This window comes from Caretta caretta, chromosome 15 (genome assembly GCF_965140235.1).
Source record: "Caretta caretta isolate rCarCar2 chromosome 15, rCarCar1.hap1, whole genome shotgun sequence".
NCBI lineage: Eukaryota > Metazoa > Chordata > Testudines > Cheloniidae > Caretta > Caretta caretta.
Window position 1 is genome coordinate 2,542,614 of NC_134220.1, and position 15,655 is coordinate 2,558,268.

Genomic DNA, 15,655 nt, shown 5'->3' on the forward strand with positions numbered 1-15,655 from the left:
TCTTAGTGTTCCGCGGCTCTGTGGTCAAAGCCCAGATCCCATTGCCTTCAGCTGCAGCTTCTGCGAATCAGAGCACAGGCTCCAAGTCAGACACCCAGACAAATGAGCACACACTTAGTGCTCACCTGTGGAAAGTCTGGGTTAAGTGACTTGCCCAGAATCACACAGGCACTCTGTGGCAGAGGCAGGGATAGACTCCAGCTCTCCAGGGCAGCAGTCAACAGCTTTGACCATGAGATCATCTTTTCTCTTCCTGCAAGCCCCTGCCTCCTTCGAACAACAGTGAGGCAGAGGACCTACAGACATCAGTCGCCTTCCCTAGCAACTTTGATTCGTCCCATTGCAGGTCCACCCTGGGCACTCAGTGAGGCAGGGGTCCTAATTGGAAAAATAGTATGTTCTCATGTCATTAAAGACTGTATCGCAATGCCCAGCCTAAGGAGGCTGACGTAAGGTTTCAATACAACCTTCATACTGGTATTTCCTAATGTTTGAGTGTTAGACTTTGCAACCTTTATTACCTTCTTTGAACAGATTTTTGTGTGTGATTTCCTAGGTTTTTAAAAAAAGCAAACTAAATACCAAACTTCCATCATATTGACACCCACATGGGTCATCAGCAGGGTTGGAACCTTTAGATACACCACACAGATCTCGGCCACTTGAGCTAAAGGAGTAACTGATACCTTTAATAGGGTGTCACCCTCTAGGTGGCCCAGCACTAGAGGGGAATGAGACACTTCCAGCGGCTTTCACAGATATTTCACAGGCAGCAGAGGACTAGTGACACTCTTGGTTTCAGTCCATGCTATAGTGAGCACAGACTCTCCTGCCCAGTTCTCTCCAACCTGTCCCTGTCCCTGTCCCAGTTTGGGCTACTTGCCACCTCCACCCCCATCCCACCCCAAAACTGAAGGCCCTGCTCATGGAAATGCTACAACATCTCAAAGAGGGACGCCAGAATTTTTTTTAATCATAGAATCATAGAATCATAGAATATAAGGGTTGGAAGGGACCCCAGAAGGTCATCTAGTCCAACCCCCTGCTCAAAGCAGGACCAATTCCCAGTTAAATCATCCTCTTCCCTAGCCTCCCTCTCAGAAACAGCTGGGTCATTTTAGATGAATGTTGGGGCTCACTATGTCTAGGACCCTTCTTGGTAAATAACTGGACAGGCTTCAGTCCCCCCCCAAACCTGGGCAAATTAAATGCACCTACCCGGTTGCCCTTAACATGCAGCCCAGCCTCACTTGCCAGCGCTCTGAGAAAGGGGAAAGGGAACGCTCATATAATTAGAAAACACAGCAACAGACTGCCATGTACGCAACTCCAGTAAAATATCACCAGTGACGCTGAAACGTTTTTAATAGTTGGGGTGCTGAAAGCCCCATGCATGGGGTGGCAGCAGAGCCCCGGGCATGGGACAGCAGCCGAGACCCCGGGCATGGGAGGGCAGCAGCCGGGATCCTGGAACGGACCAGCAACCGAGACCCCGGGCGCAGTACCGGCAGCCAGGGGCCCAGGTGCTGCAGCACCCCCCACACCGCTAATTCCTGTGCCTATGAATACGGCCCCCCATACCTACACTTTGGCAGTCATGAGTCTAACTGCATTCCCACCCGCTGGTGAGAACGACTCACAGGTCCCTTGCCCGGACCATCTCACCAAGCCCCTCTCACGTCTTGGATCAGCAGGGGGATTAGTCCAGGTGCCTCTTTGTAGGGCTGGGTTGCTCTGATCCCATGGCAGCTGTGTGCCTGGAGGTGCCACCAACCACCCAACCCAGTTAGTGAGTCAGCCCTGTAGAGGTCCTGCATAGACCGGAGCCCACCCTGCTCTGCCCCATGGCAAAATCCTCATTGCACCAACATGGAATCCCCTGGGGAGGCACTTCCAGAAGGGGAAGCCGAACACACAGCCCTAGCTAACAAGCTTTTTCCCCTTCCCAAGCCTGTCCGGGAGCCCACTCCCCGCTCAGCTCCAGTTCCTGTGTAGTTATGGTGACGTCCCATGTGTCACTAGAGGAATTGAGGGGAGGCAGCCCATGCAAATGAAGCTCCCTTTGCACCAGCTGGGGGTAGCAAGTGCCCTCCCTCTGGCCACAGGCTTACACCGACAATGCCTCACACTGCCAGCAGCCAAGGAGAATGTGGCTCAGCACCCAGCGTGGTGCCCGTCGGGGACCCCAGTAGATCTCCTGGTCAAAACGTGCTCAAATCCCACCAGGCAAAAACAGCCCAGGAGGCACCTGAGTGTCTCCATCCCCAGGCTGAGCCGAGCCCACACCCAATACACAAGTCCTCGTGGTGCTGGCTGGACCCATGGCTGCCCAGCACAAGACCCAGTTTTTGGTTACTTACAACTTGGCCAAACATTCCCCGTGTGCGCTGACATTCTCCACGCGGCACGTCTGCCTCGGGCTGAATATTTCTGGAAAAGCTCGACCAAAACCGCGGAGCCATTCCGAGCCGAAAGCTGGGGAAGAATCCATTGTTTTGCCTATGTTAAAAGATCCTGTCAGCAGTTTCTTTGGGAAGCTCTAGCACCCCTTTGCTTTGGGGCAGAGACTTGACATTTGGCAGGGGGCTGCCCTTGCTGTCAGGGATGCACCTTTTGCCAGCCCCAGGAATACCCACCCCAAATTGGCCAATTTATAAGCCTTCAAGCAGCTGCACTATGCACCTCTTCAGTAGAGGAATCTTACCAGCTAAACTCCCCTGAGGCTCCATCATTCCCGGTGCACTGCAGCCCAGGGTAAGCAGGACTTCCCTGGCAATTGCAGCTCCGGGCTGCTGCAGGCCATGCCCAGTCCAGAGCCCAGCATCTGAACTGGTAGAAGGGAGACCCTCTGTTCTGGGCTCTCAGTGCCTAGGGAACATGGAGGAGGAAGCCGCCTAACTTGAATGCAGAGGGGACAAGGGCTGGGCCAGGGAGGGGGTAGCAGGGAGTAGACTTGGGACAGGAGCTTGGGGGAGGAGGCAAAAACTGGGACTGGAGGCTGGCAGAGAGGGAGAGCCAGGGCGGGAGGAAGAAGACTGGCAGAGAGGGAGAGCCAGGGCAGAGGGAAGACGACTGGGACTGGAGGCTGGCAGAGAGGGAGAGCCAGAGCGGAGGGAAGAAGACTGAGACTGGAGGCTGGCAGAGAGGGAGAGCCGGGGCAGGGGGAAGAAGACTGGGACTGGAGGCTGTAGATGCGGTGAGAGACTGAGATTGGATGAGGAGCCAGGGGTGGGAGACTGGGAGTGGCTGGGCAGAGACCAGGGGACTCTGAGGACACAGGAGTATCCCAGGGAGGGAGATTGGGACTGACAGTGGCAATGGGAAATGTGGGAAGGGGGGGCCGGGCGGGGAGGCAAGAAGCTGGGAGGTTGGGAACTGGGACTGGCTGGGCACGGAGACTGGAAATGGAGTGTGAGGTGACTGGGCCAGCGAGTCCAGAAGGGGGAGACTGGTACTTGCTGGGCAAGGAAAGTGGGAATGGTGCGAGAAGCCTGAGGAATGGAGCCTTGGGCTGGCGACACATGGAAAATGGGACAAGTCAGGGGTAGGGAAGAGACGGGACCAAGAACTGGTCACACTTGGGGGAGGGGGCAGAAAAGTCTGTGCCCACCACAACACCTCTTCTCAGCGCCTGGAATGGGATCTGATTCCCACATCTCATCCTTCTTCTCTCAGCAAATAGCTGTGAAAGCCACAGGCAAAGTATCCCATCCCCCTGTAGTGCTGGTCCAGAGAGGCTAACAACCTACTACTGCTAACATTTACTCCAGTGGCAGAGGTCTCTGGGTTGGATCTAAAGCTTCCAGCCTTGCTGAGCCATGGGGATGTCACATGAGGGAATGTCTGGTTCTGAAGTTTGCTTTATTAAAAATTTAGGAAATTACACACAAAAAACTATGTTACAACAACATTAAGGTTGCAATGTCAAGTGCTCAAAAGTTAGGAAATGCCCGAATTAAGGATGCCTGTGAAACCCTAATCTGGCTCCATGTGTATGCATTATGTACAACACAATCATGTACTGTGTTTTCCACAGGATGCCTGCCTTACTCAGAGCAGAGGATGGACCCTGGGTTGGATTTGCAGCAGTGCTGAGCATTCACAGCAGCAACTGCCGTCAATGGGCGCTGGGCTTTGCACATATCAGGTGTGATATAATAGTGAGTACTCTGAAAAATGCGGTCCTAGGCCTTGCATATTGGGCACCTAAGATTAGCGGACACCTTTGACTTTAATCTTTGCACCTCAGTTTGCCTTCTGTAAAACAGGGGGCACAGCACCCATTTAGCTGAAGATAAAGTAATTAATGCTCATGAAGCACTGATACTATAGCCATGAGTGCCAGAAAAAAGCCCATGAAGAAACTATTCTGTCTCCAGAGCAGGGTTTGAACGGTGTGCAGTAAATAAAGGCTGGAACCACACACTGAGCAATGAGGAGCAAAGAAAATATTGGCCAGCTGCTCATCCAGTGAGCATGGCCCCTCCTCTGCGCAGGGTCCTGGGGAAACCAGTTGTATGTGCTCATGGAATGGGAGACTGGCCCATAATACATACACACCAGGAGGCTGAATTCAGGGTGCCTGGGCCTCCTTACTTCAGGCGCTTCTTAATGTTCAGGTGCTTCATTTGGCAACTTTATTACAGTTCTTTTAACATAGTTTGTGTGTGTGACATATACTGAGAGATGCACAATAGACAGAGAGGTGTGTGTGCAAATATATCGAGGGCAGTGGGCCGTGGACCCCGGGAGTCGGTGGACGATGTCTAAGTGGTCTGCGAAAGACTGTGACTGAAAACTGACTGAACAGCATTCAGCTATATATACAGACAACAGATTTCCAAAGGGGTCCATAAATGAGACCCACTGATCTCGGTTAACTCCAAAGCCCCCCTGGCCCGGGATAGCCACTGAGCCAAACAGTCTGCAAGATGACTGCCTCCTGCCTCGACAACCACAGCCTGGCCATTTGGCACGAGCGGGGGCACGCTGGTTCTGTTCCCAATGGCACATGCAGGCGGGGGTGCACACAGCCGCAGGCAGCCCATTTGCTATCCACATGGTGCAGCGAGCTGGCTGGACGTGTTGCCACCTTGGTCAGAGCTTTGCCCAGGAGAGGGGAGGGGGAAGCTCTCTGCTCCCAGCCCCTCTGCCGGCACTCTATCAGTCTCACATTCATCAGGCCAGAGGATTTGGGCTGGTTCGGGAGCTCACATTTCAGCCACACTCACCCCCCTCTGGCCACATCACACTTCACTTTGCTCCAGGATCTGTATGTTTGTCCAGCCTGCTTCAACTTGGTTTCTTTGCCCTGTTCTGGCCTATTACCAGAGTTACTCAGAGTGATGCAGGCTTCTCCACCACGCGCAAGTGATCTGGGTGAGACGTCCCTCTTGCTTCCTGAGCAGGACTTTGGCACAAGCAAAGAGGAGCCCAGCTGGGTTTTACGCTCAGCCCTGTGCACACAGGGCAGGCTGTGGGGCGCCCAGTGGGGCTGTGCACACATGGATGGAGTGTCAGGGCAGTGATTTAAAGCAGCACCCAGTAGATGCAGGGCCCTGGGTTCCTCCTCCAAGTACACTGCGCTCTAGGCACAAGCCATCATCCCCTGGGGAGATGGAGGAGTTTAACCACTCCAGGGGCAGAGCTTAGATTTTCCGCCACCAAGAGGTGCTGGGGATAGCCGAGTTCATGGTGGCTGGCCCCCGGGCCAGCGCAGGTGGAACTGGGGGAGAGAGATGGGCTGGCGGAGGTTGGCGTGCAGGCTGGACAGCTTTCTGCTGCACAGCCAGGAGTGCTGCAGGGCCGCGGTCCGGCCCACATGCTATTCCACCCAAGAGCCCGGCTCTTGTTCAGAGGATCATGGCTAGGGGCTCCCTTGAGGTCCTTCATCAGTTACAGACACAGAAGTGCCTCCCCTCGCCCAGTGGCCACGAAGGCTGGAATGTGGGTTGGGAAACGCACAGACGGGGCACGGGGGTGATCTGTCTTCAGGAGCCAGGGGCAGGCTCTTTGCCATCCCCACGCGCCTCTGGGACACCAGGACAGCAGGCACTGGCTGGCCGCGCACACGGACTGAGGTTCAGTGGGAAGGCCGTGCATGGCAAGGTCAGGTACAGCCTGCAGGAGGATGGCACTGGGGCATGGGCACAGCTCACCTCCCCAGGCACTGGCATTAGTGGCTGTGGATTCTGGCTCTCGGCCCCACCGGGACAAGGACGGCAAGGAGGTTGGCTGGTGCTGTTCAGGGTGTGGTTCATGGAGGGTTTCTGGAGCGCCATCTGATGGTTGATGTGGGCACTACAGCAGGCCGCCAGGAGGCAGGAGAGCGGATGAGCTCAGCCACCTCTGGTTTGTGCCTTCTCTTGCTGTGGTCCATCACCTCTGGCCTGAGCTGTGGGTTGGCCACGTGGCCACTGCCGTTCCCAGCCTAGAGCACGGTGACAAGTGAGCCGGTGTCTCCCAGCACCAGGGCCCACTCCCGCGCGCCATCGTCAGGTGGGCACGGTCCAACAGAAGTGCCAGGGAGGGATGGGGTGGGGCAGGGGGAGGAGGCTTCTCACGGGCGGTGAGAGTCATTCTCTGCCTCCTCCTTCTCCCGGCGCTCGAAGGTGCTGTGGGCACGCTCCAGGTCTTGTATGACGTTCAGCAGGCGGGCAGCAGCCGCCATCTGGCGGTCCTGGCAGGAACAGCCTTGATCTGCAGGACAGAGGGAGAGGAGAGGGGCAATCAGCCCATAGTGCCCTCTGCAGGCACAGGCATGTGAGCGGGCCCGACAGATCAGGGCCAGTGGGGCGCCGGTCAGACCCACATGCTCACTCCCACGTCCTGCTACCCACTGGGTTCACCTCCACCAGGCCAGGCTAGGCTTTGGAGCACAGGGCTCCTGGGCCAGCTAGCACAGCCGGACCCCTGCCCATGGGCCCTCACCTGGCCCCTTGCCAGCTGAGGGTGGGCTGGAAGCCAGCAGGCGGATGGTGGCAGGGTTGGAGAGGGTCGCAAGGACAGGGAGCAGCTGGCAATGCTCAGCCACTCTCCATAGATGGCACGGGCAGCTTTGCACAGACTCCCTGCCAGGTCCCCTTGGTCTGCGACATGGTCACTGGGTGGGTTGGGAAACAGCGTGTGGGGCAGGAGCTCCCCATCTGCGAATGGCTTGGAGCAGCAGTGACGGCTCACCAGCCCCAGCAAGCAGGACTCAGGCCTTTGCCCAATGCCGCCCCCGACCCCTGGGGCAGCGCAGACCTGCCGCCCCCCGGCCCCCGGGGCAGCACAGACCTGCCACCCCCCGGCCCTCGGGGCAGCGCAGACCTGCCACCCCCGGCCCCCGGGGCAGCACAGACCTGCCACCCCCAGCCCCCAGTGTAGCTCTGCATTGCATTGGGGGTCTCAGAGCCCGCACCCCAACCCCCTGAGCCAGCCCAGTGAAAATGAGCAAGCGGGTGAGGGTGGGGAGAACGAGCGACAGAGAGGGGGGGATGGAGTTAGCTGAGGGGGGCAAGGGGGGGCTCAGAGAATGGGCTGGGCGGGGGCGGAGCCTAAGAGGAGGCGTGGGGCAGGGGGCGGGGTGAGGGTGTTAAGTTCAGGGTGCGAGTAGAAAGATGGCAACCCTCAGCCCAGGCCCGCTGCAGCTCTGCAGGCTGCCCCTGAGTGCTCTGGCGGGGAGGGGGCTCCGTACCTCCCTGGGCACGGGGACCAGGCCCCTTCTCCTGCTCCAGCACCAGCCCCGCATCTGAACACTCAATGTACTTCTCCCTGCGGAGAGAGGAGACACGTGAGTTCTTAGGGGCAGGGGCATCAGCTACTGTCTCTACCGCCCCACGTGCAAGGGAGCCCCCCACCCTGGTCTGTAGGGTGCTCCCAGTCCTGATGGCCCCATGCACAAGGGCCCCCTCACCCCGGCCCGTATGCCCCCCTGCTCTGGTCCCCGTCTGTACGGTCCCACCTAGTCAGACCAGCCATGAGGGAAATGGGGCCCCCCAGCTCTGTGAGCTCTCTTGAAATAATGATCTAATAACCAAAGGTGAGAAGGGGTGTTCAGAGCAGAGAACTTGGGACCCCCTTCCTCTCTCATCTCCCCTGCGGTGTTACAGGCTCAGATTACTAGGGCAGGGGGTCCAGGAACCCACATAATCCTTCTGGGGTCCAGGTCTCTGGCTGGTTCTCCTGCCTTTTAGTCTCGCTTGGGGCCTGTGGCGGGGTGGTCCCCTCGCCATGCCTTGAAGGGCTTAAAACAGCCCTGGGAGAGGGCTGAGAGGGGGGAACCTGGCTGTTTAGGGAAACAGTCACAGCTGTAGCCTGTGTAATTAGGGCCCAGCTGGCCCTTGTAAGAGGGCAGTGGGCCAGAAGGAGAGACATTCTCTCTGGCTAGGTAAAGAGAGGAGAACCTGGCTGCCGGGAAAGCTGAGGGGGTACCTAGGGCAGAGGGAGCTGAGGAGCTTCAGCCGAGCAGAGCCCCAGGCTGAGGTAAAGGCCCACGAAAGGGTCCTAAGGCTGCAGAGGAACAGCCCAGACCTAGACTGAGGCAGCTGGTCCAACCCCCCTGGCCGATGATGCGTGGTAGAGACTGCAGTCTGCCCCAGGGAGCGGGGGCTAGACGATGACTGACAGTAGCCACTGAGGCAAGGGAGGGGTTGGGGGTTCCCCCAGGGAGGGGAGACCCAGACTGAGGGGGTACTGCCAGGGGGCAGAGCCCTAAGTTAGAAGGGCACTGGGGTCCGGGAGGGCCACGGGGCCAGCGGCAGGCGAGACACCGACTGGCAGAGGGCGCTCCTGGCTGGAAAGAGCTAATTCCCTGGACAACCAGCAGGAGGCGCTGCAGCGGTATGTCGCCGCCCTGCGACAGGGCCATTTACAGGGCTAGAATGAGATGGAAGTGGCTCTCCCCAGGGGTTCCCCCAGGTGTTGTCCTGATTGCCCCACTCCTTCCCCTAGTTCAACTGCCAGAACTGGGGGCAGGGATGGGCTGTCACTCAGGATTCATCTGTGCCGCACACGAAGGGGCGCTTGCAGCATGGATGGGTCCAGCCGGTAATCCAGCTAGGGGGGGAAAAACCATACTGAAGATGTGGCAGCACGGATGTCAGGGTGGGCAAGCAACCCGGGTACATAGCCAGGGTCCTGGCAGGCCTGCACTGGGGCAGCTGCCCTGCCAAAGCCCATGCATCACATCCTCACTGCTTTTGTGACCTACCTGCATTACCATCGCACCTTCCGTGGAGGTGTTGATGGCCCCTGTGTGTCTGTACAGCGCCTAGCACAACTGGGCCCTGATCGAGCGTGGCCTCTGCCACACTCCCTAACAGGACCTCCTGGGCGGAGACCACATCTCGGTTTGTTGGGCCCCCAGGAATCCCTTCAGCCACACAGGCTTGAGGCCTGCACGCCCCGTGCTGGGGAATCGCATGGGCTCAGTGATAGAACCAGCAGTGGGCATTTCCCACTAGCACTCCCGTCGCTGCTCATGCTGCCCTGATGGGAGAACACCCAAGACCCTGCATACAGGGCAGATGCGCCCCCAGAAATGATGATCAACACCCATGACCTAGTGACAGCATTCCTTGTCTGCAGTGGGGCAGCATCTGCAGGGACCCCACTGTGCTAGGTGCAGACTCCGAACAGAAGGATGGTCCCTGCCCTGAAAAACCTGCAAGGACGGAAGCCTCTGTGCTACAGAACCGTACAGAAGAGCAGGTGCAAGGTCTAGCACATCTGTCCGCGTCTACTCAGGTGCACCTACCACTTGCTTCAAGCAGGGTTAGACAACAGACACTGAGCGCTCCTGAGCTCTGGCTACACTACAGTTTCCAACTTAATTTCCCTAGTGTAGAGAAGGCTCCCCCGGCAACGGCATAGGATGCTCCCACCTGATGCTATGGGTTGGAGCTCTGGTGGAGGACAACATCCCTGCAGGCCTGGACTGGATGGAACCTTCCTCCCCAGCCCCAGAGGGAGGGGGCAGTTGGGGAGGAACCCCAAGATGCCATGTGGGGCACAGGGGATCCTCCAGTCCATAAAGCCTTTTGGGCCATGGGAGGAAGACTCGTAACCCTCCTCAAGCTGTTGACTATATAAGGCAGAGGTGGGCAAACTAAGGCCCGCGGGCCACATCCAGCCCACGGGACCGTCCTGTCCGGTCCCTGAGCTCCTGGCCCGGGAAGCTTGTCTCTGGCCCCTCCCGCACTGTCCCCCTCCCCTGCAGCCTCAGCTCACTGCACCGCGGCGCAATGCTCTGGGTGGGGGGGCTGCAAGCTCCTGGGGCAGCGCAGCTGCAGAGCCCGGCTGGACCCGGTCTCTGGGCTGCACGGTGTTTGGCTGGCTCCGGCCGGGCGGCCCGCCTGCCGGAGCCGGTCTCTGGGCTGCACGGTGCTTGGCTGGCTCCGGCCGGGCGGCCCGCCTGCCGGAGCTGGTCTCTGGGCTGCACGGTGCTTGGCTGGCTCCGGCCAGGCGGCCCGACTGCCGGAGCCGGTCTCTGGGCTGCACGGTGCTTGGCTGGCTCCGGCCGGGCGGCCCGCCTGCCGGAGCCGGTCTCTGGGCTGCACGGTGCTTGGCTGGCTCCGGCCGGGCGGCCCGCCTGCCGGACCCGGTCTCTGGGCTGCACGGTGCTTGGCTGGCTCCGGCCAGGCAGTGCGGCCACCGGTCCTGGTGCTCCAGGCAGCGCGGCGAGGGGACAAGGAGCAGGGGAGTTGGATAGAGGGCAGGGGAGTTTCGGGCAGGTGGTCTGGGGGGTGGATAGGGGTCGGGGTGGTCACGGGGCAGGGAACAGGGGGTTGAATGGGGGCAGGGGTCCTGAAGGGGGGTCAGGAAGGCGGGGGGGTTGGATGGGGTGGCAGGGAGCAGTCAGGGGACAGGGAGAAGGGGTGGTTGGATGGGGCAGGGATCCCAGGGGGGCAGTCAGGAATGAGGAGGGGTTGGATGGGGCGGCGGGGAGTCTGGGGGCATCCAGGGAATTGGATGGGGCAGGAGTCCGGGGGGGGGCATTAAGGGCGAGCAGTGGAGGGGTTGGAGAGGGGGCAGGAGCCGGACCATGCCTGGCTGGTTGGGGAGGCACAGCCTCCCCTAACCGACCTTCCATACAACTTCCAAAACCCGATGTGCCCTCAGGCCAAAAGTCTGCCCGCCCCGGTGTCGGGGCTCTCTCCAGGGTAACGCTTTCGGGAGGGGAGACCTCTGGTGGTGGGAACTGGGAAGCCAGGCCAGGTGGAATTCACCCGCGCAAGGGGCCAGCTGAAGCCAGGGGCTGCCCTCCAGTCCCGCTCACGCCCTAATCGGAGGTTGGTGCTGCACCCTACCGGGGGTGGAGCAGGATGTGGGGGACAAGTGTTTGAGCAGGGGCTGATCCCAGAAGAAAGTGGCGACCGCTGCAGGCTGAGATAACTGGGCTAGTGATCAATGCCAGCTGCAACCAAAACCCTCCTCCCAGGGAGATGGGGCAGGGGACCCCCCCGCCAGCTCAGCGGGGTGGGAATGCAGAGTAGCTTGGCAGAGAGACCAGGGGAAGGTGAATGGGATGGCAGTTAATAGCCCGAAGTTAATGCCAACAGCACCCGCAAGAGGGGGCATCTGAAACCAGCCCATCCCCTCAGATCCACCCCAACTCCCCCCACCACTCCCTGAGCCCCAGGACTAGAACTCAGTGCCCCTCCCTGGTGCCCCGATCCTGCCCAGAATGGAGTAGCTTCTGCTCTGGTGTCCAAGGAATGTGTTTGGAATGGGGGGAAAAGCTCCAAGGCCCAAGCGCTACAGAACGAGCTGCCCTTTATGGCAACAGCATGGTCCTCCCTGCCCCGGGCTCTATGGCTTCCCTGCTCATCATGGCATGTGCCCCCACATGCCAGCCACAGGGTGACCACTGCCCCCACCATGCACAACTCCTAGCAATGGCCCTGCCCCCACCTGCCTGCGCGTGCCCTCGCCCCACAGCTGCACTGACCTGAGCTTGTCTCTCGCCAGCAAGAGCTGCCCGTACACCATCTGGGTCTCGGCATCTGGGTCGAGGGGGTCGCTCCAGTCCCCCAGGGTCATGGCAGAGTGAGTCCGGCTGCAGCCGCGCACTGGGGCAGGACAGAAAGGACTGTTCCAATGAGGCACGGGCAGGAGGGGCTGCCACACAGGGTATGGGGCAGGCCAGGGGCCCTGCTTGCAAGGGTCTAGGAGCAGAGCAGGTCACTCCTGACTAGCCAATCAGCCCCCAGGGAAGCCCTCTCCCCCAAGGCCATGGGTGAGCAGGAGGGAGCGATAGCTCAGTGGTTTGAGCTTTGGCCTGCTAAACCGAGGGTTGTGAGTTCAATCCTTGAGGGGGACATCTAGGGATCTGGGGCAAAAATTGGGGATTGGTCCTGCTTTGAGCAGGGGGTTGGACTAGATGACCTCCTGAGGTCCCTTCCAACCCTGATATTCTATGACCCATCCTTCCAGCCTATGGGGACTGGCCAGGGCTCCCGCCAGGGCCCACCACTACTGCTCTGCCACCAGGCTGCTGGGGTTAACAGCTGCTTGGGGCTGATGTGTGGCCTTTGCTACCCTCCCCCAGCCCCAGGTGCTGCGCCAGTGTGGTCTGGTGGATCGAGCACTTGAGAAAGCTGGGTTCTGTTCCCAGCCCTGCCACTGGCCTGCTGGCTCGTCATTTCCCTGCTCTGGACCTCAGTTTCTCATCTGTGCAATGGGGGTAATGCTAGCGACGTCCTGTGTGAAGTACTTTGAGCTGTACAGGTGCAGCTTGATGGGTGAGAACTAGGTGTTATAGTGGGGGGGGGCCTGGATCTCCCCACCTATCCCCAAGTGGAGAAGCAGCCGCATAGAAAGGACTCTGGGTGAAAAAAGCCCTTTCCCCTGCCAAAGTCCCGTGGGCTGAATTTGCAGCAGCCCTATAGCTGGCGGGGCCCATTACCTGTGCGGTCAGGCTGCAGGCAGCAGGTCCAGCGGTTGCCCCGGAAGGCACCCCGGTGGCAAGAGGGCAGCATGAGCTCATTGCAGATGCTGGCCTTGCGGATGGCTGACAGCCACTGGTTCAACTCGTTCACGTTCTGTTGGAGATAGGGGAGAGTCAGCCAGGGAGGATGGCGCCGCTTCCCCTCCCCAGCTCCCATGGATACAACCCAGACACCCAGGGTTCTAGTCCTGCTGGGTGATTGTGGGCAAGTCCTTCCCCCTTTGGTGCCTCAGTTTCCCCATCTGCACTTCAGCACAGACTGTTCCAGGCTGCAGGGTGATCCATGGATTGGATGAGGCTCATCCAGATTTTCACTGGGAAGCCAGTGGCAGATTGAGGCAGGGCTGGAGTGAACACAAGGACCGAATTTGCCCCCCAGTTCTCCAGAATCCCATAGATCCAGGCCCCAGGATACATGCCTCTTTGGGGGCCCCTATTTGCTCAGCCTGGAGGTCCCAAGTAGCCTAAACAATGAGCACAGCTGCATTCATGGGGGTTCATTTCGCATCTAGGGTTACCAGCGCTCCAACCCCTTCCCTCCCTCTCTGATGCTGGTAGGGTCTCCCAGAGCAACACTCACTCTTCAGCAAGTCTGCTAAGTGCCCCAGGCCCTTCTCCAGGATCCCCACCACAGCCACACCCTGGAGAGGAAGGAGCTGGGAAAACCCAGCTGCCAGCGGTGATCACGGAGCCAGCTCTGCCTTCCCCACGGCCGCCCCCCCAGCTGGTTTGATCGAGAGCTGAGACCATCACACGTTCCTGCCGCCCAGCCAGGCAGCTGGATGAAGGGCTGGCAGCCAGGTAATGCATCTGAACGGGACACAAGCCTGCTTTCCTGCCCACTGCTAGCTCTGTGGAGCACGTCCCCCCGTTCCCCCCCCCACGATGCCTTGGGTGGCTTCAGAGGGGTGACGTTGGCAGCACAACATCCCCAGCTGGGCTGTGTGGGCGCGACTGATCACGGACCTTGGGGTAGCGAACGTGGCTTGGCACTGCCAGAGAAGGGCGGGGGAGGGAGGCATGGGGCGCCTCCTTGTGCCCTCAAGCAACGTTCTGGAGCAGACCCCCGACCTCCCAGCTCTGCCCTGGTCAGTTCAGTGTGGGTGGGGAAACTTGCTGTGCCTGGAATAAAGTTGGGGGGCAGGGGGATATTACAAAGGAGCACCCCAGGCCAAGCCGCATGGCAGAAGCCCTCGTGGAGGAGGAGCCCTCATGGAGAAGGAGCCCTTCTCTCGCCCAGCCTCAGATGTAAAGTCCAAGTTAGCACATGGCTGTGAGACTCACCATGGGAGCCAGCTCCTGGCTACAATAGGAATTCAGGGGACAGCCCCACACGGGAGCCCCTGAAACACTGCAAGGGGCGTTTGCGGGAATACGCCAGGACTCTCCACTCACACAGCTGCTGGCTAAGGGCTCCAGAACAGGGGTATTCAGAACAGGGTGTCAGCCACATGGGCCTGGAAGTACCAGACATCCAAGGCCAGCACCTGCCCAGGGACTCAGTCGCAGTGCCGAGCAAGGGGAGGCCGAGGGCTGGACGGCACTGGAGGCCACACTGGGATCTTGCAAAGCTGTTCTGGCCTTGAGGACGAGCTGGAGCCCCCAGTATGTGGGGTGAGGGGTGCCCAGGCATGGGGCTACTGCATGCGCTTGCTCTGTTGGATGGGGCCAGGATCTCGGCAGCCAAGACACCCAGCGGCTGCGCTATGGCTGGGATGCTGGGGGGACCGCAGTGGATGGCTCCTTGTGCTCACCTCCCCATCTTTTCTCATCTCATGACCAGCCACAATCCCTCCCCCCCACAGCTTGGCAATGGCCTTGGTTAAAGCAACGGAACAGACCCTCTGCTGCACCCCGCCTCACAAGCCCAGCCTGGCGGCTGGATGGTCGTGCACAGGGCCCACTGACACCGCCGGCGGCACCAGGAGCCACCGTGGGTTGAACTAAAGCATGAAGGCCCCCAGGTGGGGGTTCTGGCAGGCCCTGTCCTCTGCAGAGCTCTGGGCAGTGGGCAGCACTGGGTCAGCAGACTGGTGACCATGCTGCCAGGGCCCCTGCTGCACCGTGCCCCCTCCCTGGCAGGAACTCACCTTGCACTGGATGTACATGGTGTGCAGCTGCCCCTCGTTGTCCTGTGTTAGGATCTGCATCATGTGTGGCTGCTGGAAGGCGCTTTCGTCCACCCTCTCCACGGCACAGATCTGCTGGATGGGGATGGAGGAGCGAACCTGCGCGAAGAAACAGCCCCCCCCCACAGCCAAGCTGAGCCAGAGCATGAGCCCCGGGGGAGGGGTGTGGGCAAGAATCACCCCCCCATTCCCACCCCCTGCTTTCAGCTCCCTCCACAATCAGCCCCAGCTATGCGGCATGAGCACACTGGGGTGGGGGTGATATGAATCCTGGTGATGCTTTGGTGTTCACCGAGTCACAGCATCAGGGTTTAGGTGAATCAGCGGAGGAGGGGTGGAAGGATTGAGGGGCACTGGCAGAATGGGGGTTAGTCCAGGCCTGGTGTAGCAGGGGGCAGGCTGGGATTGAGGGGCACCAGCAGAGCTGAGAGAAGGGGGAAGCCCACGCCTGATACAGCGGGGGAAGGCAGGCTGGGATTGAGGGGCACTGGCAGAACGGGGGAAGGTGGGTGCCCCAGCCTGAAATAGTTGGGGGAGGGCAGGCTGGGAGGGGATTGAGGGGTGCCGGCGGAGCTGGGAGGAGGGGGGAGTCCAG

General features: G+C 59.7%; 1 protein-coding gene across 3 annotated transcripts in view; it reads right to left on the reverse strand.

Moving 5' to 3' along the window:
- Window positions 1–1,068: 1,068 nt before the first annotated feature.
- Window positions 1,069–15,655, reverse strand: part of RASAL1 (RAS protein activator like 1) — a 111,317-nt gene continuing 96,730 nt past the window's right edge. For all 3 annotated transcript variants that reach the window (XM_048822240.2, XM_048822241.2, XM_075120167.1), the window contains 5 exons: window positions 15,022–15,159; window positions 12,890–13,025; window positions 11,933–12,053; window positions 7,679–7,755; window positions 1,069–6,699 (listed from right to left, as the gene is read on the reverse strand). In XM_048822240.2, the coding sequence (XP_048678197.2) occupies window positions 6,560–6,699; window positions 7,679–7,755; window positions 11,933–12,053; window positions 12,890–13,025; window positions 15,022–15,159 (612 nt within the window). In that variant the 3' untranslated portion in view covers window positions 1,069–6,559. The remainder of the gene's footprint in view (window positions 6,700–7,678; window positions 7,756–11,932; window positions 12,054–12,889; window positions 13,026–15,021; window positions 15,160–15,655) is intronic.